The following is a 24,598-nucleotide window of genomic DNA, read 5'->3' as shown; positions in this document are numbered from 1 at the left end:
CATTGGGCAAAAGATTTCTCATGATCCCTTCCACCTCTATAGGTCTATGATTCTTTGATTCAGCATTGGCAAAAGTATGCCTGTGAAACAACCTTCGGTAATCTGTTACTTTCCAGATGTTTTGGAATACAACTCCCATCAGCCCCCATTGGCCAGCTGGACATCTTGATAAAACTATTGTGAAGGAAACATTCTGAGATTTGCAACCAGCATTGCACATTGATTCACATGCTCCTCAAAGCAAACTCTCGGGTACCTCCAGCTGCAACAGATCTGCCCTGGGAAGTCCGTCCCCCCCCCCATTTTTTCCATGATGGCACTGCAAAAAGGTTGTGTTTTAAGGATTAGAAATTGTCATTTTGCAACCATTCTAATTGATTATTCCCTAAATTAATATTCAAGTAACAGCAAGTTATAACAAAGGGTTATTTATTAGAGAATGTTACACTGCACAATCCTTCTGTCTCTCCACTTGATGACAGAACTACAGGATCAAGCCTAAATAAATAATATGTACAATGTATCTAAAATAAATATATAATTTAAAAAGAAATATCTTGTTAAATACTTTCTGCCCCACTCCCCACCATTGAATAGAGTTCCAAAGTTAGATTTCTTCAGCAGTCCAAGTCTTTCACAGTTATATCCTCAGCAGATGCCTGAAGAATCCAACTTGCTGGTGCATTGTCTTCTTGCAAACATGTTTCTTTCCAATGATACCAAGGCAAAGTCCAACTCTTCTCCTTAGGCTGTGGCTCCACATTTCAGGAACGAACACTCGGTGGAGAAAAGTCTCTCTCTCTCGGAAAGATCTTCCTATTTGGAGGGGATGAATTGCTTCTTCAACAAAGCAAAGATCTGACACAGTCTCTTCCACTCATACAAACTCCCTTTTGATGATAGAAATGTGTCTTGAGGGGGGGAAGACGTTTGTCCACTGAATTGTGGAAATAAGAGCTGCTCCAGTGCTGAATCCTGCAATGTAACGGAAGGAAGCATCACATCTAAGCTAAATATGCACCACTCACAAGAGCTCCAATATTGTGCCCTTCTAACTGCCCTGCCTGTGCAAACATTGCAGCTTGCCAGTTGGAATGACCCCCCCTCTCCTTTCCCTATGCACTGTCATGGGGGCTCTCCTGCCCCCCGGAGCCAATTTCCAGGGGAATGGGGGGAGCCCCATAGCACAAATGGAAGTATTTGTGCAAGTCTTCTTTCTGCTGATGGGGCTAGTTAGCTGGATCCCACCCTGCATGTGCAATTAAAAATAAATCTACCAAGGTTATTCTCCATACCCCACAGTTATGAAGGCTGCCATCTCGAAAGAGAATAATTCCATTGAAGTCAACTGCAGCTACTAGTGCAGAATAAGTGACTTGAGACCTAAAATGATGCACTCTTGTGGAATTCAGTTGCCCTTTGTAACTCTCCCTACTTGCTAGCAGTGAATTCAGCATACATACATTTATTTGTGTGTTTCTGTGTGCACACACTCTCTTTGGATTTGTCTTGATTATAGAGGTTAAGCCTTTGGAAACCTATTGTCCAGCATTCACAGCTATTCCCACAACTAAAGGAAAGGGCCTTCCGAGGGCCACACACGCCCCTCATTACCAAGGGCTACAGCTATGGCCTGGAGCTCCTGAAGGGAAGGGACTGTGGCTGGAATCTTGCAGCCTCCAGAGAAGGGCAAGTGAGAGTAAAGAGTGTTGTCTTAAAGATTTAAAGAAGGCATGTAACCCAGAGGGAGGCATCTCCGCAAGAAGAAAGGCGGAACAAGTGGCCAGGGACCTGCCACCCATTGGAGAGGGGGCCACCCTACAGAAGATCAGGGGGCAAAGTCCAAATGATGTAATCCAGAGGCAGAAACACACAACCCACACAGCTTTCCTCAGAGCCTAAAGCGAGCGGCGTAGCTAGCCGCCTGGCTGCCCTGGGCAGCGCTCCCCCCCGCCTGCCCTACTACCACGCCACTGCCTAAAGCCCCTTGGCTGCTTCTAAAGGATGATGTTATGACAGCACCCAGGAACACAAGCCGAAGCCCATTTATGCTGGTTTTGTTCACGATTCAGATTATGCCTAATAGTCAATAATCAACTTGCTGTCCTATCAAATGCTTGCTTGAAGCTTAGGTAGGGTACTCATCTCGCCTTACTGGCCAAGGGAGCCAGCGTACAGCTTCCGGGTCATGTGGCCAGCATGACTAAGCCACTTCTGGCGAACCAGAGCAGTGCACAGAAATGCCATTTACCTTCCCGCTGTAGCGGTTCCTATTTATCTACTTGCACTTTGAAGTGCTTTCGAACTGCTAGGTTGGCAGGAGCTGGGACCGAGCAACGGGAGCTCACCCCGTCACAGGGATTCGAACCGCTGACCTTCTGATCAGCAAGCCCTAGGCTCAGTGGTTTAACCCACAGTGCCACCTGGGTCCCTATAGCTTGAAGCTTACGAAACCTAATTAAACTGGGTTAGCCAGCTCAAAGTGCCAAGGGTCATAGATCTGAGGCAAAACGTGTAAAGAGTTTCCTGTGAGTAGGACAAAGGCAGATATACTAGGGGATACAGAGATGTTTGTGGTTTTAGACTGGAACACTCTGAGATCAGTAGTGAACAATCATATTTCAAAATAGCTGGCACTGTTAGTGTGTCAGCAGGTGACATGTTTGTGCCAGGGTGGAGACTAGGTTTTTGTAATAGTGGCTGGCCAATCACAGCACATTGCCATAGACAGCATGAGGGAGACCTTTGGAAAGTTTGGGGGAGTAAAATGAAATCAATTATTTGTTGGGTGGAATCCATCCTGGGGTGAGTGTGTTCCACCTCATAAGTATTGCCCCAGTGGGTTATGAGTAATAAATTGCTATAGCTTCTTCTTTCTGTAATATGTGCCCTTTTTATACAAAGACATTGATTAGTACAGTATTCCCTATGCTATTGTCTGAGTAATTACAAAGGGGCTCCTCTACTCTCTACAACGCATAGCATCTCAGCCTCCCAGGGGTGATCAAGAAGGAGTCACTTGTGACAAGAGTTAACCCATAATTCAGCCCAAACAGGTGCCTCAATAGGAGGCAATGTCGTACATTTTCCTTTAGTTTGCCACAGGATAAAGAAACTTCCCTTCCAGGGGTGGCCAACTCCCAAGAGACTGCGATCTACTCACAGAATTAAAAACTGGCAGTGATCTACTCCCCTTTTTGGGGTTCAGGTCAAAGTTGTCGAACATTTTTTAGGAAGGAGGAAGACCGATTTGGGGGGGGGGTTTCAGGTCAAAGTTGTTGATTTTTTTCAGGGAGGAGGTAAAATGTTGAGCTTTTCTTAGGGGAGCCACAGTTGTCCAGCTTCTTTGGGGGGAGCCAATGATCTACCAGTGATCTACTGCAGACACCCAGTGATCTACCGGTAGATCACGATCTACCTGTTGGACCTGCCTGGGCTAAAGGAAGGGCAGAATTTATTGAAATCTCTTCGCAGCACATTAACACACAGTCCTCCCATAGGTTGTGTGCTTGAGGGGTTACCTTGCAATCTCAGGAGATCTCAGTGGTTGACGGTGATGCCCAGTTTAACCTTCTCTTCACTCTCTACATCATACACTCCTTGCTTGTGACACCTGGGGGAAAACAGAAAGACAGAGACCAAGATAAATTCCAGTTCTAACCCTGTATGATAATTGCACCACCTCACTGCCACTGGCTAAAAGGACCCGTTGCTGTCACCTTCCTGATCCTGGGATCTGAGTATGAGAAATTCCATCTTGCATTTCTTGGCAGGGGACCAGTCACAAGATGTGGAATACCTTAGGCTGAAATGGGACTCGCTGGCTCCCTGCCCAGGTTTCCTCCACTGTATCCTCAACAGGGCAGAAAGGCTAGTACACCATTCACAGACTCATTGAACTGGAACAGGTTCCCAAAACTACGTAGCCAAACTAGTAGCACCAAGGCAGGATTCATGACAAATTTTGACGAGTCAATTGCCACTAGGACTTAATCTGAAAGCAGGTTGCCCAGAGAACCCCAGGGCAACAACAAATAAAGTCATGGGGAAATTGGCAAAGCGGTGGATTTGGACCTCAAGCAATTCCTAGTTAAACACTGGTGGGCAGAGAGATCCATCAACTCTCAGTTCCCAGCCAGTAGAATTAAAATGTGAAGGATTCATATCCCAGGAGTTGATGGGGAACTGAACAAAGCAAGGACCACAAAGCACTTTGTACAGTCAGTGAGTTTCATAAAGGACTTGGTGATCACAGCTATCAGTCCAGGTGCGCAAACACGGAACTTGGGATCCAGCAGAAGCTCTGCAGAGTGCAGAGTGGTAAGCAAGGAACCTGTTCTGCCTTTGAAGCTGTGGAGCTCTGGCCCTGTCAGCAGTTTTATACTTGCTAAAGTCACATAATCCACCTCAGAATAAGACCAGAGGTTAAGTGTGAACTTTTCCCCATTTGGCATACAGAAGACAGCCCTGCATCTCAATTCCTGCATCCCTTCTCAGCCTTGCCAAGCAGCTTACCTGAGCATCAGCAACACGGCAATGATGATAAGACACAGAGACGACAGCACCACTGCTGTGACTGCCAGTATAGTTGTGTGGTTGTAACCGCGGGAGGGGTTCTCCACCGGAAGACTAAGAGCGTGGCATCGCGCCCCGTGGTACCCTTCTTCGCATCTAGCGTTGCAGGTGAAAAGCAAACAATGTATAAGGCTTGTTCCAGATTGTAGCAATGAAATGATAGCTAGACACATTGAGATGACGGTCTCCTTTCATCTAAGTTTAATGCTCAGAAGGCTATTCATATTTCAAAGTGCAACACGCCTCTTTTTCCACACACACCCCACTGATATAATCTGGGATTACATGGTAGAACTCACGCAATGAACTCTTGTGCCTTTACTCCATCAGCTATACATGGCTAACATCAGTAAGACACATACACTGACATTAGTTTAAGTATTATATAAGTCATTAAAGCCATTAAGTTAAAAATTAAGAGAGTTGCAGCCTCTAGAGACAGTTGCACACAGTTGTCTTTCAGAATCTTTGCTGGAAATCTATTTAGGTCTCCCTGTGTTACAGACCCCCAGAGGAATTGTGGGAGTGCAATATCTCAGCAAGGGCTGGAGATTTCTTCCTCCAGCTATCAAAGGCTTGGCTAAAAGGAGAGTTTTTACACCCACCAGGCTGTTAATCTCTACCCACATACTTAGTATTTTCACTCTCAAAGAGAAGGGGAATTGCTACAACTGACTCACACTTTTCCATTTTTCTACCCTCAACAGTAGGAATATTTTCAGTCTTCCTTGGGGACAGAGCACACTTCTTAAAGAGAGTGATCGTCTCTTGTTAATTTGTCCTGATACTTGCTCACACAATTAAAGAACGTGATGGGGCCAGCTCCCCAAATTATCTTCCCACACATTCCCACCCCCAGCCTGGATGAGCAAAACTAAAAAAATAAACAAACATGGAACATGCTTTGCACTAACGCCCAATCAGGAAGGAAAGAGGGTCTTTCCAAACCACCCAGCACAAATGTCTGATGCTTAGAAAGAGCTCAGTTGAAAGCAGCACATTCCACAAATCAGTGTCATCTTCAAGCTCCAATGCTCAGATTGCAAGGAAGCAGCCCAAGGAAGAATGGCATGATGAGGGATGATGCAGACCCCAAATGCTCACTGCTGCCCAGATCCAGGCACTAGCGACCTCAGCTAACCAGCCAACATGATGCACGGCCCTATTCTAGCAGTGACGTGATGGGCCCAAAGGGGAAAGGATAATAAAAGATCCAGCAGCAGACAACAAAACAGCAGCCATCTGCCAAGGGGAAGGGCAGAGAGTCCCACAATTGCTCTGCGTGTCTGAGAGTGCAACAGGGCTGGGTAAGGCAAAACGGATTTGGAATTCATAATACAGCACACTGTATGGTAACCCCACCCTGTAAATGCGTTTCCAAGCTGTAAGGGTAAGGTCAGGGGAGACTGCTTTCCCAAGGCAAAACGTTACCAATCTTGTTGTTTGCCATTGGAGGTATGCGCTGACAAACAAGTCGACTTGGAAGAAAATCAAGCCTCAGTATGGGGAGCACAAAGCACATTCCTGATGCTCAGTTTCCTAAAGAAGCTTGCACTTAGAAGCGAGGTGCTTCCCCTTGGGGGTCTGCAGGAAACTGAGAAGTAAAGCCTAAAGCTAAAGGGCAGGGTATGCTTCAGAATGGATAATCACAGGTATTTTCATAGCTGGGAATAGTTATGTTATTTGCAGCAAGGACAAATAAATAGCATTTTAATTTAGTCACCTTGGTAGTAAAGGTAAAGCGACCCCTGACCATTAGGTCCAGTCGTGACCGACTCTGGAGTTGCGCGCTCATCTCACGTTATTGGCCAAGGGAGCCGGCGTACAGCTTCCAGGTCATGTGGCCAGCATGACAAAGCCGCTTCTGGCGAACCAGAGCAGCACATGGAAACGACGTTTACCTTCCCGCTGTAGCGGTTCCTATTTATCTACTTGCATTTTGACGTGCTTTTGAACTGCTAGTTTGGCAGGAGCTGGGACTAAGCAACGGGAGCTCAACCCGTCACAGGGATTCGAACCGCCGACCTACTGGTCAGCAAGCCCTAGGCTCAGTGGTTTAACCACAGCGCCACCTGGGTCCCAACACCTTGGTAGTAAAAACTTCCAATTTCTCCTTTGCAGTGAAATCAAATTATATACATACATAGATACTTCCCTATCTTCATATACACTCCTGTGTGCTAGGTTGGGGCGGCCACGCCCTGCATCAAAGAGTGACCTTTGCAGCTGAGAAATGAGTTGACCCCAAGGCTCTCCAGACCCAATCCAGTACCTTATTTGCTAGCTCTCTATTTTGCTATCTCTGCTGTTAATTTATTTTCTCATTTCACTTTGGTTGCCCAGAGCAGAACCAGAAAGTTGCCTACACTTCTGAAACTGCCCACCCAGCTTCCTACATAAGCCTGTATCGTTAGTGAAAAAGGGATTTGCTGAGCAAATGAAAACTCAGACACTTGGAAAAAACTCAGTCAAAAGTTCTAAGCAACCACTGCGCTGAGGTTCTCCACCTCTTACTAAATTTGAGCTTTCACCGTTGAACCAGGGTGCTACTGGAGTCTCTAGTCTCATATACAGGAAATTGCTGGAATTGTCAACCAGACCCCTTACAGGGAGGGCTTTAAAACTTTGTGGGAAACAGATACGAGTGTTATTATATCAGATGGTAACTAGAACAATAGATGATCTTCTAAGGCATACAGGACTCTTTCTGCACACATCTGAGAATGTTCATTGAAAACTTCACATAGGTAGCATCACATGCCAATACAGTTGTCCTATATGACTTCAAGAAGGACACTGTTTGCTGGTGCGGATGTGGGGCGCAAGGAGGGGGGGGATCATTTACGGTGGGAGTTACAACTTTTACCACTTTTGATTTGTTTTTATTATGTACTTTTATCTCATATTTTTATGCTGTGAAGCACCCTGAAATATCTGAATGAAAACCAGCATTATTATTATTATTATTATTATTATTATTATTATTATTATTATGTGACCCTTTACTTTCTTTGGGGTTTTCTTTTAGGTCTCTGAAGACCAAATTCCCATTCTCCAAGACCACAACGCACCTGTACTTGACTCTTTCTTCCTTATTTAAAAAGGAAAATAACTCTGCAGCACAGCTATTGCGGTGTTCTAGGGAGTTACTGGAGAAGGATAATATGCTCCACAGTGAAAAGAAAACCATATATATTTGTTTTGATTATCTGCAAAGACCATCCCCAGAACAGAAAAAACGTGATGGACTTACATGCAATGTGCGCTTTTTAATGCCTTGATATATTTGCATTCTCCGTGAATACAATAGTCCTTGTATCTTCGCAGGCAGGGGTCTCTCTTTCTTCCTTTGCCCTTCCTCCTTTTTTCCCCTTTCCCTTCCTTCACTGGACTCACAGGTTCTTGTGGATTGGAAAGGAAAGCAACTAGGAAAAGGAAGGAAACACCAATTTCATGTTATCATATATTAATTAGACTAACAATGCTCTACAATAGTCAATATACCCCATTCCTTTGTTCAAGAAAATAAAATTCAGCTGTGATGCCACATAATAAACACAAGCCCCTAATTAAACTCGATCTGCTCTGTAGGGCTGGGCAGATTTCAGGAGTATGAAACCTACTTTTTTTCTACTATAACCTCTGAGGTCCATCAACTGGTAAAAATTGGGTGGGGGAAACAGCCAAGAACCTGGGATTAAGGAATAGGGCACCTGTGAGCACATATTCACCAGAAGAATTAGTTTCAGATACTAAAACTGAACTCCCACAAAAATCTACTCCTAATTTTCAATCGAACTTCCACATTTTTAGCAGGTTGATTTAGTTGGGGGAAAGACTTTTTTGTCCATTGGAAGTCAGAGGAATTTGCCAATCTAGTGCAAAACTGTGGGTCTCCCAGTCGATTCCAAATCTACCTTCTGCCTGCCCCCGGTTTACTGGAAGCCCAGCAATCTCGACTTCCTCAGTGCTGCTTGGTGCTTCTGCGCTGGAGCTCCTTTGAACTCTGGTGGCCGCCTTTCTCTGCCTCGACTCCAATATCCCACCCTGCTCACCACATCCTTCCTGTTCCGTTTGCAGGGTGCTTAGGGAGTTCTGCTCCTACAGCAGCTGACAAGACAGACAGTGGATGGTGCAAAATTGCAAACCGAACATGTCTTTTATTCCCAAGCTGCTTCAAGTGCAGGGAAGAGGAGCCCTCCTATCTCTGTTTGGTGCATGGGCTTGCTGGGCCCAGCAAAGGGGGCCTACAATGTCATTTCTGTGATTTGGCCCCCCTCCCCCGGCTGCTTCAGTGCTGTTTGAGCATGTCGAGGTCTAAGCTGCTATTTGTGCATTCCGGATAGGGCTCACGGTGCCTGAAAAGCAACTGAGATCTCATCTAGGAATAGCCCTTCCTCTTTCCCCTGCATGCTTGCAGAGGTCTCCGAGTACAAATGCTTTGTTCGGACACATAAAGTGCCGTACTTCCAGTGCACGAACATACTGCTGGAAACCAAGGCAGGATTTTGCGCACACTAACATGAGCCTGTTGCGCTGTACGCGCCGGCCTCTGCAAAAGGGCAGGCACAAAGCATCATGCTCCTATTCCAGGCATTTTGCAGCATGGGGGGCAACTCATTCTGCTGTGATTAACTGCTGGCTGACTTAGGGACACTTTCCCATTGGGCCACATGTAAGACTTTGAGGCCAGTAGCTGCTTCTCCTTTTCAATGTCCCGTGTTCAAGTGCTCATGCGGTTATCACTGGGTGTGTCATACAGGTAGAGGCACCTGGCAGCCAGATGCAGCTGGCGCTCCCCACCACATTCACCACTCTCTAACCAGCGAGCCATACATTCAGGGGGAGGAGACCCTTCCCCTCTGAGTCCCTGCGAAGTGGAGAAGTGAAGTGGAGAAGCGAAGGCTAGACAGACAGAGCCATAAGGCTCTTTACAATTCCCCTCGGCCCCATCAGGAGGCTGCTGCTGCACTCCGAGCCCTATTATTGGCTGCCCCCTCCTCCCTGAATAGCTGTGTGCTAGGAGTCAGCCTCCCTAAGGAGCAGGAAGCTCTGCAGAGAGCGGCTTCGCCAAGGAACAAGCCAAACTTTTATCGCCCTCTCCCAGGCATTCCAGCTAACAATACTGTGGGCCTGTCAGTATCATGTGTGCAGCTCAGCTTCTCCCACACAGGGTCGCTTCACCTGCAATGTAGGTCATTGGCCGCCCACCATTTATTTGAAGGCCGCTGCTCTCTCACTCTTTCCAGATCTATTCCAAGTGGAAATTAGAATGATTGACAAAACCAACCCTTCCAAACTATTGCATCTGTTGCCGCCTGATAAAAGTCACCTTTCCACACAGGCCTCAGGTTCTGTAGCAATGTAGGCTTCATAGTGGCCAAAAGTTTGGACAGGAGCCCAGATGAAAGAAACCAGATGTAGATCTCAGGGGGCTGTTTCTGTCCCGCTGCAATTAAAAGCTCTTCAGTTCTTCAAGCACATCAACTTACAGAGCAGTTAATCCCTTGAAGGGGCATGCGGGGGCGGGGCGGGGCAGTTAGCTGAAATGGTAGATCAGAGAAACACTGAAAGGTCCAAAAATGTTTTGAAAGGAGAAGAGATAAAGAGCTTTTTGGGGGGAGGAGGAAAGCCCTGTTTTTGGGGGGTACAGGACAAAAAAATGAGCTTTTTTAAAGAAGAGCCAAAGTTGTTGAGCTTCTTTGGGGGAGCCAGTGATCTACCAGTGATCTACCACAGACGTCCAGTAATCTACCGGTAGATCACAATCTACCTGTTGGACATGCCTGAAATATGGAATGGGGAACTGAATAAAAGCAGCTAAGGGGGAGAATAGGAAAGTTAGAAGTGAAGGAATAAAAAAATCAAAGGTATTCAGAAAATAAAAGTTAAAATGTAAATAGATTTTAAAAGAGAGAGAGAGAGCAAAATATGGAGACAAGGAAGAATGACGTACAACAGTGAGAAAGGGAAGAAAGGCCGCCTGCAGGAGATGGGTGCACACATCCCAGGGCGCCAATCACATCACTTGGGTGAAAAGACATTAGGACTTGGCCAAGATTAAGGAGAAAAAAAGACAGGACTATTGAAAGAAAGATGGAAAGAAACTCTACAGAAGCACAGTCAGCCCTGCTGAAAGAAGGTGAAACTCTGCTGGTCTTCATCAATCAACCTGGTTAGCAGCAGCAGCAGCAGCAGCAGCAGCAGCAGCAGCAGCAGCAGCTCAGAGCTCTTCTGGTTGCCTCCAGATTTAGCAGAAAGCATGCAAGAAGATTCAGGACATAAATGGGCAAAGAGGAAGAACTAGAAAGCCAGCCAAACCCCCAAGATGGCACAACTTAACCTTAGTGACTAAGCTGAGAAAGGTAAGAGGAGCTGCGCTGTGTGGGTGGGAGGCAGCGAGTCATCTGTGGATCCCCACCTCCGACCAACAGCACCCACAGGCTGGAAAGTTAATACTTCCGCCTGGATCAACCCACACAGAGTAATCAACACAAGGCGTTAAATAACTAATTTTCCATGCTTTGAGACCATCACCCAGCACTTAATCTCTTCTCACTCAGCCTTCCCTGTGACGAGAATGCCAAAAGGCCTCTCCTGCTTTATTGTACCTAAAGAATACTGTTGCTATGGAACCCCAGTGCTGGCCAATGTTTTCCAGAAGAGGAAGGACGTTTCGCCAATGGAAGGAGGAAGCATGAGGGAAATCCTGGGCTTGCCAGGTTTGCAAGTCCTTGGAGAGAAATCGTTAATGAGGAAGAAATTAAGGAGTGATCTGGTAAGCTTATGACCACACCAGAGCACTTGTGAAGCTGGAGAGCATGAAATCATCATGTCTCCAGCAAAGCATGTTGCGTTTCCACACAAGAGGGTGGGAACCATCCTGTAGCAGATGAAGTAGCAACTCTGCATATAGCCACACTTTCCAAATTCCACAGCAGCAGGCAGAAGCACCAGGATTTCATGGCAACTTCACCAAAGTCCCCTGACCCCGCAGCTATCTGACTTTGTAATTATATTGAAGTGCAGAGGCTTTGCGGAAAGTGGTTACACTTGATAAAAGGACAAAAAGTTGTGGGCAGAACAGGATGCAGTTCTAAGGTCTTGTGGGCAGCTGGAATGTGTGGTTGGCTCAGAAATGGCACTGGGGCCCTCTAGGGTAAAAGTGAGCTCAGAAAATAGAAACAAGGGACTACTAAAACATCAGCGCACTGCGACATCAAGCAAATAAGGCAGGAATTTCCGTGGGAACATTCCAGCCTGCTTCCCTCCCTTGTCCTGGGGACTCACTTCTATTTGCCAGAGTTGTGCACACAAAACAGTTCAGACTTTCATCTCTGCAGAACTTCAATGTTAGAATATAACAGAAAGGATCAACTCTGAAGCAAATATGAAAGATCAAGTCACCCGCTTTTAACTCTCCTACTTCTCTAGCATTTTCTACTCCTACCACACATCATCTAGGAACAAATCTCTGAGACAAGAAGCTACCAATTCCAAGCAGACTTAAATGGAAGTCAATTTCACTGAAGTTCAACTGAATTTTGTGCTCAATTTAATGTGTTTGTGGTGGAGGCAAAAGCCAACAAAGGCAAACCTGTAACATCAGAATTAAAAGAGCGGATCTGTCTCTTGGACTACTAAGCCTGGCACCCTCCTTCACCATACTTCAGAGGGGCCTATGCTTAACCTTTCAGGATAAGCAGCAAACCATACCTCACAAGGATGGTCTGGCTACACAGCCATGCATATGTGCTTTGCAAGATAGGTAAAAAGCTGAACTGCACACAATGAGGAGGGTGAAAATTAATTTATTGCCTGGTCAGTTATAGGGTCCATAAAACATAGAATTCTTCATGCCTCTTCTGAGGAGGCTGAGGAGTATTTGATCCCCAAAGGTTAAAATAAACCATAAAAAGAAGTCATATGGAACTACTTCAGAACCTGTCCCCTAGTCCAGAGCTGCCTAAGGTTCTCTACAGCATCATGTCATGTCCAACCCTTGAAATGGAGCCACCAGTGATTGGACTGGGCAACATATATATCTATATATATCTATAGTTAGCATGGCAATGTGACATGAAAACTATGTCCCTTCTCTAATCTTAATCCTTAACTAGCTCCTGCCATATATATTATATAATTAAAGCATTTGCAGGAAGTCAGTTCCATTTCCAGTTTTTATGGCCAAGCTAACCCCTCTGCCTCCCAAGTCTCAGGAGCTCAACCTTATAAAGTCCCCCAATTTCATTCATCAAAATTAAGGGACTCAGATGTGGTTAACCTTGTGCTATATGATGGCTAGTGACTGTAAAAAGGTTAAGTCTTAACCTGGATGGTGCGGCACTCATCTCGCTTTCAGGCCAAGAGAGTCGGTGTTTGTCCACAGAGAGCTTTCTGGGTTATCTGGCCAGCAGGAATAAACCGCTTCTGGTGCACAGAACACTGCGACAAGTGTCAGAGTGTACGGAAACGCCACTTAGCTTCCCGCCACTTGCACTGGTGTGCTTCCGAACTGCTAGGTTGGCAGAGGCTGGGACAAAGCAACAGGCACTCACCACTGCCACGCAGATTTGAACCGCCGACCTTTTGATCAGCAAGCCCCAAAGGCTGTGGTTTAGACCACAGCGCCACCCGCACCGCCTGGCTACTGAATGTAACTAAGGGCAAAGCACTCAGGACAAGCAATTTCTCTGCTTCCCCAGCACTGCATACTAGATAAGTTCCCACAGAGGATCATCCAATCACCTGCTAAGATTTGTACCACTCAACCTTTCCCCCCATACTGCTTCCCTTCCTTAATAGGCAGGTGGCTGAGAAACATTTCTCTCTTCCCCCACGGAGCCCCTGGACTCACCTCGAGGGAGTTCACTGAAGTTGTCCCCTGCAGTCGACACACTTCCACCTCTCTCTCCTTCATGCTCCAAAGCCTCCCTGGCAGGAAGTAACTGGACGCTTGCCAGGTCCTCTCTGCCTTCCTCGTGGTAAACTTCATTCCTGAGCCCGCGAAGCTCTTCTGCCTTCGCCAGGATGGGCCAACCTGGAAACAAGAACCTCAGGTGAATCATCGGTCTCCAACTCCTTGCTCCAGCTTTTCATACAGTTTCATCACACAACTACCCAAGAGCAATTAGAAATTTTTTATACAAAGACAGGATAAAAAGTATGAAAGGCAGACACATTTTACACTTCGATACAAGTGCATTAATACCTAGCAGATTCACACAGGCCAATGTACCCAGATGTTTCGGAGGCATAGCAAGCACTCTCTGCCAATAGGATGATGCCTGCGCAGAATACAAGTCTAGACAATTCAGCCACACACCGACACTCCTGTCTCACTGTTACTCCCATGCATATTTCTACCCATATTTGCAGGTTGGATTTCCAACCTCGGGAGCCATAAAAACATTCTGACTCGACAGTGCCTGAAGCTTGTAGGAGCTCAGCAGAAGTTCCCCCGAGGCGCTTTCCACCGCGGTGTTGCATTTAACGTTTCGCGGACAAAAACTCTCGGACACCCCGAGGCGGGTCTCCTGCAACTGCATTATCCGCCTGCTGCACCCACCCCAGCCATGCAACGCTATCTCGGCACCGTATCGGCTATCAAAACAGGCTAAATTTGGCAGCGGTGCAGCGAAGCCGGAGCAGACAGCGCCAGAGCAGGGAGGGGATTCCGAGTGCAGGGCGAGCATCGCTTTGGGTCGAAGAGCGACGAGGGTTCCCTTTCTTTTCTGTGCAACCGAAAATCCGACGCGCGGCTCAGGCAGAGGCAAGAGCTCGCAAGTCCCGTCGGTTAACAGGAGAGAGTCGAGCACTAGCCGGGATTTCTTCCACACCGAGACCAACGACGCGGAGCTTGCCTGCCCCAGTTTTACGGCATCTCCACCAGGACTCCCTTTCGCCCAGGGCGCCCGATTCCGTCCGCTGTCGCCGCTCCTTCTTACCTGCGGCCAGAAGGACGCTCCAGAGGATCAGCGCCGCCCTCATGCTGCCCCCTCGATCCCAACAGAAAAGCGAGATTGTGGGGATAAGCGGCGCTCGTGAACCTGCGGCGAGCGTCTGCCCTCTCCGACGCCGCGCCTCGAGGGCAGCTGTGGGGCCCCTGCTCCGTCCGCGCGGCTCCTTTGCTAGGTCCCTCCGCTCGGCGCGCCAACACTGCTGTCCGCCGCGCTCTCGCCCCGCGCGCAGACTAAGCCCCGCGCCCACGTGGGACCCGCCGAAGGCGGCCAGGGGGCGGGCCGCGACGGGAGGCTCCTCGGGACCCCGCCCCGCTGCCCCGCCGCCCGCTGACGTCGCCGGCACTCCCGCGGCGGGGAGGGGGGCCGCTACCGCTCCCTGCCCGCGGGCGCGGCGGCAGCAGACGGCGTTGCGCTGCCACCCCGGCCTGTGGGGGTGGGTGGCCGCCCAGAGACAGGGAATCCCTGCCCTGCCTCTCTTGGGAGGCCTCACCCAGCCACGTGGGTTTTCGAGGGAGAGAGGCAGCCGCTGCTGGGGAGGAGCGGAGGTCAAACAGGTAACAGCGAGGAAGACTCTCTCCGCCTTTGCCCTGCTTTGCAGAAGAGGATGGGGAAAAGCGGGAGACGAGACCACCGCGGTCAGGAAGCCCCCAGGGCGCCCCACCCCTCTCCCCGTGTGCCCCCCACCCTCATGGCGCCCCCACCCCCGAGTGGTGCGGCTTCTGGAATCTCGGGGGGGGGGAGGGCAGGAAAGAGCTCAGGCAAGCGAAGGGAGCAACTCCTCCGGACTGCCTCCAGTTTGACACACAAACACACACCCAGACGTATTTGCATATTTCCGTGGTTCGGATGCCTAACGATCGTCTTCCAAAGCAACTACCTCTTCCCAACTTAAGAATGTAAAGCGAAATTTGCTCTCAAGGCATTTTTTTTTATAAAAAATGTAGTATAAGCACTGATAACAGAGAAACACTGGCCTGCAAGCGCTCAAATCGGAGAACAGCCTTTGCCAAAGGTGTTGTAGACTTTGAAGAAGCACAAACTCAGGGCGGAAAGGAGAAATGAGCTAAGAGGAAGGCACGTTTGGCAAACCCTCACCAGGAGTCCGGTATAATCTCGCCCAGAAAGCTATATCCACATTGTGGAAGAACATGTGGCTCAAGAAATGGCCTCCACAGTAACCTACAAGACCATGCTCATGGAAGACAATTTAGGAGGGATCACAAAAAAATAAGATTTGTGTATGTATGCAGGCACACACAGCTGGAAGCCTCAATGACACCCCTTCAGAGGGGCAAAAAACCCGGCTATCCTTGGGTGACTTGCACTGGACTGAAACAGGGCGTGCATCCCTGTTCTGCCCTTGATTGATCCCCGGGTCGCCTTCCGGAGCATCTGGCAGGGCTTTGTGAATCAGTGCGTCAATTCCTTCCCCAGACCCACAGGTGCTGAGAGGCAGTGCTCCACCTCAGGGCATTTGGCCTGCGCCACAAGATCCTATCTTGCTTCTCCTGCTCTGTAAGGCATACATGAAACTGCTGGGTGAGATCATTTGGAGGTTGGGGCAGAGGTGCCATGTGGACACAGTTATGGGAGGGCAATGGAAGTGATTCACCAGTGCCTGGAGACAATTTAGAAATGAAGGGGAGCCCCCCAAAACCTGGAATTTAATCCTGGCAAGGCAGACACATGGCAGCTTTCTGTGTTCCTATTCTGTCATTGACTTCAAGCCTTAAATGGTCTCCAACCAGATCATGTTTAGGTCAGCTTGTTCCCAAATACAGTGGTACCGGTACCTTGGTTTTTGAACGTAATCCATTCTGGAAGACTGTTCAAGTTCCGAAATGTTCGAAATGACCAAGGTGCAAAGGGTGGCCTGCAAATTTAATTGTGAAACATTCAGTGGAAGCCATTCGACTTCCAACGTGCGTTTGAAAACAGAAGCATTTACTTCCTGGTTTTTGGCGTTCAAAAACCGAAACGTTTTACTTCCGAGACATTCGAAAACCGAGGTACCACTGTACACCTGCTTAGAGGCCTTCCCTTGGAGCCACTGCAAATTGTTCCACTAGTGAGCACAAAGGATGGGGCACTTTCAATGATTTTTCAGATCCCATCTCTAAGCTCCTTTTAGCAGGAATTGAAAGCATCGCGCATGCCCCCCAACCAGGCTTCTAATAGGTGACTGAACTTTTTTGCCTTTGCCTCCGTTTTTAGTTTTGCCAGCTATGTAGTTGTGTCTTTGCTAGAGTTCTTAATTTAAATGACTGTGGGTTTTTACAAACTGTATTTTATTATTCAGTCGTTCTCTGCAGAAAAATGAGATATAAATAAATTCAGGACTTATTACGTAGAGGAATGGGTGTAGGAATGCTCTCTTAACGGAGCTGTGCTTTGACACAGTTGGGGGGGGGCATCCTGCAACCTCATGTTCAGGATGATAAATTATGTGCCTTGGAGGTAGGGATGCAGTTGCTGCCATATAAAGAAGAAAGAGGGAGTACCAATAGCACCAGACCCTTAAGCAATGCAGCGATCTGAGTGCTCATCTTAAGTGGGGGAGAGGCTTCCTTGCCATGTTTATGGGGATGACTCCATTGCACTCTCCGCTTGGTGCTTTCTCATTCCTCCTAGCTGGGTTTCTGTGAGTGATAAGACCAAGGTGATAGCCAGTTGCGAGCCAGACACTATGGATGACTTGGAGCAAGGAATGAGGAAAGAGTTTTACGCATTTCTCCAGGTCTGGGAAAAGACTGCAGGGAAACATCACCCAATGACTCCGCTGTAAGAAGGTGTTTCTTAACACACCGGTGACAAGTATTGGCACATAAGTGATGAGAAGGTGGAAGAGAATCCCTGTTTAATCAACATCTGGTATCTCCCAGATTCATTTCGAGAACACATTGGCTGATTCACAGATTTTAAAAATAATAATCAGGAAATCTCCATGTAGACAATCGCGTATAACAATCAGAGATGTTACATGTAGGTAGCCGTGTTGGTCTGCCATCGAAACAAAATAAAAATAAAATGGAAAAATTCCTTCCAGTAGCACCTTAGAGACTATGTTTGTCATTGGTATGAACTTTCTTGTGCATGCACACTTCTTCAGATACCTATCAGAGATGTGCTTTTCTTGCACATGCATGGGCTGCAAAGCCACAGGCCATCCTGTCTCCATAGCATGTGCATGAACAGCAAAAGTTCTATGCTGTGGTCTGAAGGCACCTTGCGGAAGCTAAGCAGGTCTCTGGATCTGGCGGGTACCTGGATGGTGACTCCCTGGGAACCACATGTTATGCCCCCTTGCCTCCCATGATGGAAGGGTGTCAATCAAAGGAAATAAATCAGAATACAGTGGTACCTCTACTTACGAATAACTCTACTTACGAATGTTTCTACTTACGAATGGAGCTTCGTCCGCCATCTTGGATGTAGTTTAGATAGGATTTTTTCTACTTACGAATTTTTAGATAGGGTTGCTTTGACTTACGATTTTTTTCTCCAATGCATTCCTATGGGATTCGACTTACAAATTTTTTCTACTTACGAATGTGTGTTTGGAACACATTAAATTAGTAAGTAGAGGTACCACTGTACTAATATTTTCAGTGTGACAACTCAATAGTCTCACATTTCACTTTTCTGTCACCACACACCAATGAGCTTCAGTGTAGGAGTAACTTTGTATTAGCAAATTTACTGGCTCAGAGCAAAAGGCCATCTCATCCCGCAGCTGCTGTCAGCAGCCATTCATGTAAAACTTTGAAATGGAAACTTATGAATGGGGCCGGGATGACTGTGCCCATCTCCAGCATCTGTGAAGCAGGATCTTTATACCGATCAGGGATGATGGAAGTTGTTGTCAGCATTATTATACTGCCACACAGACATTCCATGTTAATAGTCACTAGCTAAGCATATTGCCCTTACTGGAAAAGATGCAACAAACTGAGAGCAAATACCATATTTCTTCTCTTTTTCAGGCACTTCCACAGAAACCAAGTAGTGGGGTGGGAGAGCTGGAAAAATAATAATTTCACAACTGGCAACCAATCTCCTGCTTTGGTTTCAGATAGTACATGGATAGACAGCCTTGGACACAAATGTTCACAGCCCTCTAGCAGCTGTGGTGGCTCGTTGACCAGAAGTAATGTATTTAGCATTAACTCTGGAAGTGTACACACAAGCCTTCAAACAACCTTTTCTGTTTCACTCTCTTCCCTCTCTCAGCCAGTATGGAAGTGAGAGCTATTCCTATAAATCCACTGAGGCCTGCAATAATATGTTGCAGCATGGAGTGCTTCTGTTCAGTAGTTAGGGAAGTAGCTAGGGAATTAGTTAGGGAAGTAGTTACTGAACTTCTGTTCAGTAGTTAGGGAAAAGAACAGTAGTTCTGTTCTGTTAGGGAAGCTTTTAGTGTTTAATAGATTATTGTATTTTAATTGTTTTGTTCGGAACCGCCCAGAGTGGCTGGGGAAGGACTTCCGGTTGAGCACGCGGCCATTGCAGTCAGAGGTCCGTTCAGCGGAGCGGACCTTAGCGTGTAAAAGGTTGGGGGAGCCGCTTCAGTGCTGCGGACTCCCAAAAGAACCCCAAATCGGGCGTTTTGGGGGCATAGTCATCCGGCAGGTGTTGAAAGTAAGCTCCTCCCTCCCCGGTAAGGCTCTGTTTTGAGCCTCTGAGAGCGAGGGGGTGGAAGCAGCAGGCACAATGGACTAAGATCATTCATTCCCTTTGACAACGTGAAGCTGGGGGACTGCTTGGTACCAACATTCAATTCTTCTAAGGAAAATTTCATTAAAAGAACTGTACCGTGAGTACCATTGATATTCGGTTCTAATTGGAAGAAAAAATGGGCCACGGGAGGGATTCGAAAAACGGAAGCCAGTCCCTACCCACTGAGAGACTTGGGAAGCAAGGACGTGTACTGAAGCCAGGAAATTATTTTTAAAAGTGAGAACTTCCAAAGATCAGGCTTCAATCTTCTCCCTAGAAGCAGGGGAAGGGGGGGAAGAACTCAATTGTATCTTAAATCCCTGTAAAATTGCTGATTTTGAACTCAAAGTAACACCCCGGTTCAGTGCTGTGGAAAAGCATTGTGACGTCAGAATGAAAGGATATTTTCAATCTCTGTTTCTTATCCAGTTACAGGTAGGTAGCCGTGTTGGTCTGAGTCGAAGCAAAATAAAAAAATTCCTTCAGTAGCACCTTAAGACCAACTAAGTTTTTATTTTGGTATGAGCTTTCGTGTGCATGCAGTTATTGTGAAGCCACAATAGTGGCATAAAGTGAAACAAGGATTAAACTATAAGGGGGGGGAAATCAATTTTGGAAGAATCTAAATGAAGATTGGAATTATGGACAATTTAAAAATCTAAGGGGAAATAACTTTCGATTCTGAGTTGGAGAGAAGTCTCCCCCCCCCCCCAAATTTCCTGTTTTTGCCTGCCATGAACTTCAAACTGGAGAGATGGGAGACATAACAGAGGTCTTCTACCAGACTGTGTTGAACTTAATTGTGGAAAACAGACAGGAAATGAAAGCATGTATTTATGAAGCACAGAAATTTAGGGAATGCCCCATGGATTTACAGGAGGAGACTAAAGAAAAAGAGGAGACGGAAGAGGAGAGGTGAAATGATGGGAAAGAGAAAGATGTGGATTTTGGAGTGGAGGATAGAATGGTCAAATAAATATTGAAGGACTGCGCTTTCATTCAGAGGAGAGAAGTTGAATTTCGGCTGAGACGGGAAGAAGATCTGAAAATGGGGAAGGACAATGCTGAGGGCAAAATCAAAGGGTGGTATGGGAGGTGGCAGGGAGAGAAATTTGATGATGAGGCATTGAACCATTGGAGAATGGGATTGGGGCGTAAAATCAAATTGTATTTCTGGATGGATAGATAATTCCGGTTAGAATTTGGATTGGATAGGTTAAAATTTTATGGCTTTTTGTTAAAGGAAGAAATTGAATCTGCAGCTGTGGAGGGGGTGGAAAAATTACGAATAGTTAAAAAAATTATTGTGTAATTAAAATAATAGGGTTAAGAGATACAAAATGTATATAAATATGATAGATGAAATTGCTAAAGAGGATTGGAAATGGAAACCAGATGGGGGGGACCTGGGGAAGTCCACATAATAATGATTAAAACAGAAATAATATTAGAATGGTAATTTTGTTTGTTTGTTTTGTATTGTATTATTTTGTTGATTATTGTTGTGTTTGTAATTAATTTTGTAAAATGAATAAAATATTTAAAAACAAACAAAAGCAGAGTGGCTGGGGAAACCCAGCCAGATGGGCGGGGTATAAATAATAATTAATAATTAATAATAATCTAGTCAGCCACGCCTACTTTCAAGATACTCCATCGCATTCCCCTACCCAGTTTTCTGTTCCATCCCCCAAGGCCCAACACTCAGCATTCTGTGGCCTCTGAGCATGTCCAAGTCCCTGTAGGTCTGGTTTGGGGGATGCTTAGGGTTCATCTACTGTACTTCGACAAACTCTAGGGTCTCACTGAGCATGTTAATGGCTCCCTCTTGTTTCAGTAATCCCAGTTTGGCTACATAGCTGTCATAACTCACCATCTGAGTTCACTCTTTGTATATACAGAGGTGAAATCCACTATTTCACCACAGCTGTGATTGAGTCAGTGCCATATCCTCTCCCCAAACAAAAGGTAGAAGCAAAGTAAGGAATCCATAGAGTTTCATACCCAGGCCTTATTTTGTGTAGGAAATGTTTGGGGTGGGGTGGGGTGGAGCCTGAAAATAATTAAAAGTGTAACACATCTTTATGAATGTCAGTGGAGCTACTGTATCAGGGGCAGGCGTGGGTAATCATTCATAATACGGCACCTCCTGTGCAAGGTCAAAATTTGGCGCCCCCAAATGGATCTTCTCAAGGATGGATCTTCTCAGGTTTGCACCACCTTGTGCGGGGGAACCCCAGTGCCCCAAATCCAGTGCTGACCACATGCAACTGAGTGCAGGATTTAGGGTGCTTTGAGCAGGGATGGGGGTGTTAAAATAGGTTGCTGACCTTTGCTGCAACCTGAGGAATGTTTGGCATGGAGATCTTTAGGTAGTTCTCCCTCAAACAGCTCCCATTTGCTTCTCTGGATCATGATACAGGTTGGTTATGACCTCCCACAACCTACAATAGGTGTGCAATAATATTAGCCTATGTTGCAACAACAAAAACACTACAATGGGCCTATAAATAGACTTTTCGGTTTTTAAGAAAACCAGCTGCTCAGTTAATAATAGGAAATTCACAAGCAGCTAACCACCACCAAGTCTAGATGACTTTGTAGAAGCCCTAGCCTCACAAGGAAATGATGAGGTGAGGTGGGTGGTGAACCTGATCTCTTCTGAGCATCCTTTCCAGCATCTACTGGCTCTTTGGTATTCTGGGGCTCTTCAAGATATGTAGCAAAGCAGATGAAGGCTAGTGCACAAGTAGTGCAAGTCTCACTCCAAAGTTCACTGAATAATTGTGGGGGCAAGGGGGCAGAAAAGGGCTGTTGTGCCTTCTCATGACAAACTAGTCCTCTCACTGCAGTCTAATTCAGAGAAATAAAGGAGAAAGGGAGCCCACATCAGCCTCATGCCAAACTGGTAGGTGGTTGCCTCCATCACTGGTTGTGGCTTTCTAGTCCAGCTTGGAGCATGATCACAAGGTACTCATGGCACCTTTTCTCCAGGTTGGGGTGTGTGAACACAAGTGTTTCACTCACTCACTAGGCTTGAGGTTTCAAGTAGGTCTACTTGAGAGTCAGCTGGTCTTCTTGGAGTGAAGGGGAATGGGGGATGTGACACAGTTCCTCATCCCATTCCTGTACTGCTGCTAGAACCTCTGGCAGCAGGGCAAGTCCTCCCAGCTGGTCTTCTGCCGAAGGAGCTATTTGGGTCTTGTGTTACTGTTCTGTTCCAGCCTACGTGTGGTGGGCAAGACTCCAGGTTCTGGTGAAGCAAAGTTCAAGAAAGCAGGTAGCACCCTGGATAGCTCCACATGAAGCTCAGGTTGGAGGGTGTTTTGAGCTCAAATGTTGCTTCAGCAACAAGCAAATCCAGATAACCTGAAATAGAGCTGTAGCCCCTCTGAGTACCTATTCCACCTTTGGTGAGTGAGGGCTTTTCAGCTAAATGGGCCTAGCCTGCTTCAGCAGCTGTTAACTCAGACACCCAGGTAGACTATGGTTCTGCTGGGACTTCTTGTTTGGTGTTCTCCAAATTCAATGCAACACACCTTACTCAGGCAAGAAAGGTGCTGGAACTTTGGGGGAAATCTGGGGCCAGTTGATGATGATGATGATAATGATGATGATGATGATGATGATGATGATTTTATTATTTATGCCCCACCCATCTGGCTTGGTTGTCCCAGCCTTTCTGGGTGGCTTCCAACACACACATGATAAATCATGTCCCTGTTGCCACCAATACATTGGCTCACTTTGAGCGGCATGGAGGCATTTGTTACCACAGTGAGCTGTGATTGGCAGGCATTGCTAGTATTGTCATGGCTGCTGTGGTTGTGGCTGTTGTTTTTACTCGGCCATGTGTCTTTGGAGTGATAAGTTTCCCCACATCTGAGTTGAGTGAGTTTAGAATGTTGTGACTGTTGCACTAGTGTAGTGGTGGCATCCCGTTCCCCTGGCATAATTTGTGGGTAGGAGTGCTCAGTGAATTTTATGATGCCCTGCCTGGAAATATATTTTCAAAAGCCGTTACTGTTCTGTAAATATTCCAATTTCTCCCCGATGTTCATAGACAGGTTCTGCTTTAAGTACTGAAAGAAAAGAATTACCAGTCCTTCAATTTTGAACACCATTTTTCATGTTCATTCCATAAACGATCTTCTTGTACATTTTCAGTTACATCTCTTATTTTAAGGTAAAGGTAAAGGGACCCCTGACCATTAGGTCCAGTCGTGACCGACTCTGGGGTTGCGCGCTCATCTCGCATTATTGGCCGAGGGAGCCGGCGTATAGCTTCCAGGTCATGTGGCCAGCATGACAAAGCCACTTCTGGCGAACCAGAGCAGCACACGGAAACGCCATTTACCTTCCCGCTGTAGCGGTTCCTATTTATCTACTTGCATTTTGACGTGCTTTCGAACTGCTAGGTTGGCAGGAGCTGGGACCGAGCAACGGGAACTCACCCCGTCACAGGGATTCGAACCGCTGACCTTCTGATCAGCAAGCCCTAGGCTCAGTGGTTTAACCCACAGCGCCACCTGGGTCCCTACTACCTATTATTCTACACAGGGACAAATAAAAGAGAACGGCTTCACCCCGGCGTGGCTCCCCTTTATTACACAGGCAGCCCAACAAGACAACAAGAACCCATTGACACCATATGAATCAATATGGCTAACTTGACCCAAACACCTCTTCCTCCCTCACACATAAACAAATCTCACTGCAGTCAACTGAAGGCAACCAACCAGGCCCTGGGCTGCCCCCAACCTCTCCCACTGCCAATGAAAACCAAGAAATGAATGGAGAAAGAACCTGACACAAAACCTTGCACATATACCAAGTAAAAGAATGAAAGTTTACCACCACCACCCCTCCCCCCTCTTCTCCCCCCACCTTACAGTATACTGATAAAGGTAAAGGGACCCCTGACCATTAGGTCCAGTCATGACCGACTCTGGGGTTGTGGCGCTCATCTCGCTTTAATGGCCGAGGAAGCCGGCGTACAGCTTCCAGGTCATGTGGCCAGCATGACAAAGCCGCTTCTGGCGAACCAGAGCAGCACACGGAAACGTCATTTACCTTCCCGCTGGAGCGGTTCCTATTTATCTACTTGCACTTTGACGTGCTTTCGAACTGCTAGGTTGGCAGGAGCTGGGACCAAGCAACGGGAGCTCACCCCGTCGCGGGGATTCGAACCACCAACCTTCTGATCGGCAAGCCCTGGGCTCTGTGGTTTAACCCACAGTGCCACCCGTGTCCCAGACAGTATACTGATACACAACACTAATTTCTTACATCAAGTGCAACTGATCTGTAGAAAAGACTCTATGACCTGAAAATGGAGACAATAC

At 46.8% G+C, this 24,598-nt stretch overlaps 1 protein-coding gene across 2 annotated transcripts; it reads right to left on the bottom strand.

Annotated features, from left to right (window-relative positions):
- Positions 1-303: 303 nt before the first annotated feature.
- Positions 304-14,774, bottom strand: HBEGF (heparin binding EGF like growth factor). 2 transcript variants are annotated; one of them, XM_060278135.1, is made up of 7 exons: positions 14,523-14,774; positions 13,433-13,615; positions 9,908-10,024; positions 7,829-8,000; positions 4,516-4,671; positions 3,522-3,613; positions 304-975 (listed from the first exon to the last, which is right to left on the bottom strand). In XM_060278135.1, exons 1-6 carry the CDS (start codon positions 14,563-14,565, stop codon positions 3,541-3,543), a joined length of 744 nt encoding a protein of 247 aa, XP_060134118.1. In that variant the 5' UTR covers positions 14,566-14,774; the 3' UTR covers positions 304-975; positions 3,522-3,540. The 2 variants fall into 2 exon arrangements, with proteins under 2 accessions (XP_060134118.1, XP_034959429.2); XM_035103538.2 differs by lacking the exon at positions 9,908-10,024.
- Between the last annotated feature and the right edge of the window lie 9,824 nt (positions 14,775-24,598).

The sequence above is a fragment of the Zootoca vivipara genome, chromosome 8, assembly GCF_963506605.1.
Source record: "Zootoca vivipara chromosome 8, rZooViv1.1, whole genome shotgun sequence".
Lineage (NCBI taxonomy): Eukaryota > Metazoa > Chordata > Lepidosauria > Squamata > Lacertidae > Zootoca > Zootoca vivipara.
This window is presented reverse-complemented; position numbering and strand designations above follow the sequence as displayed.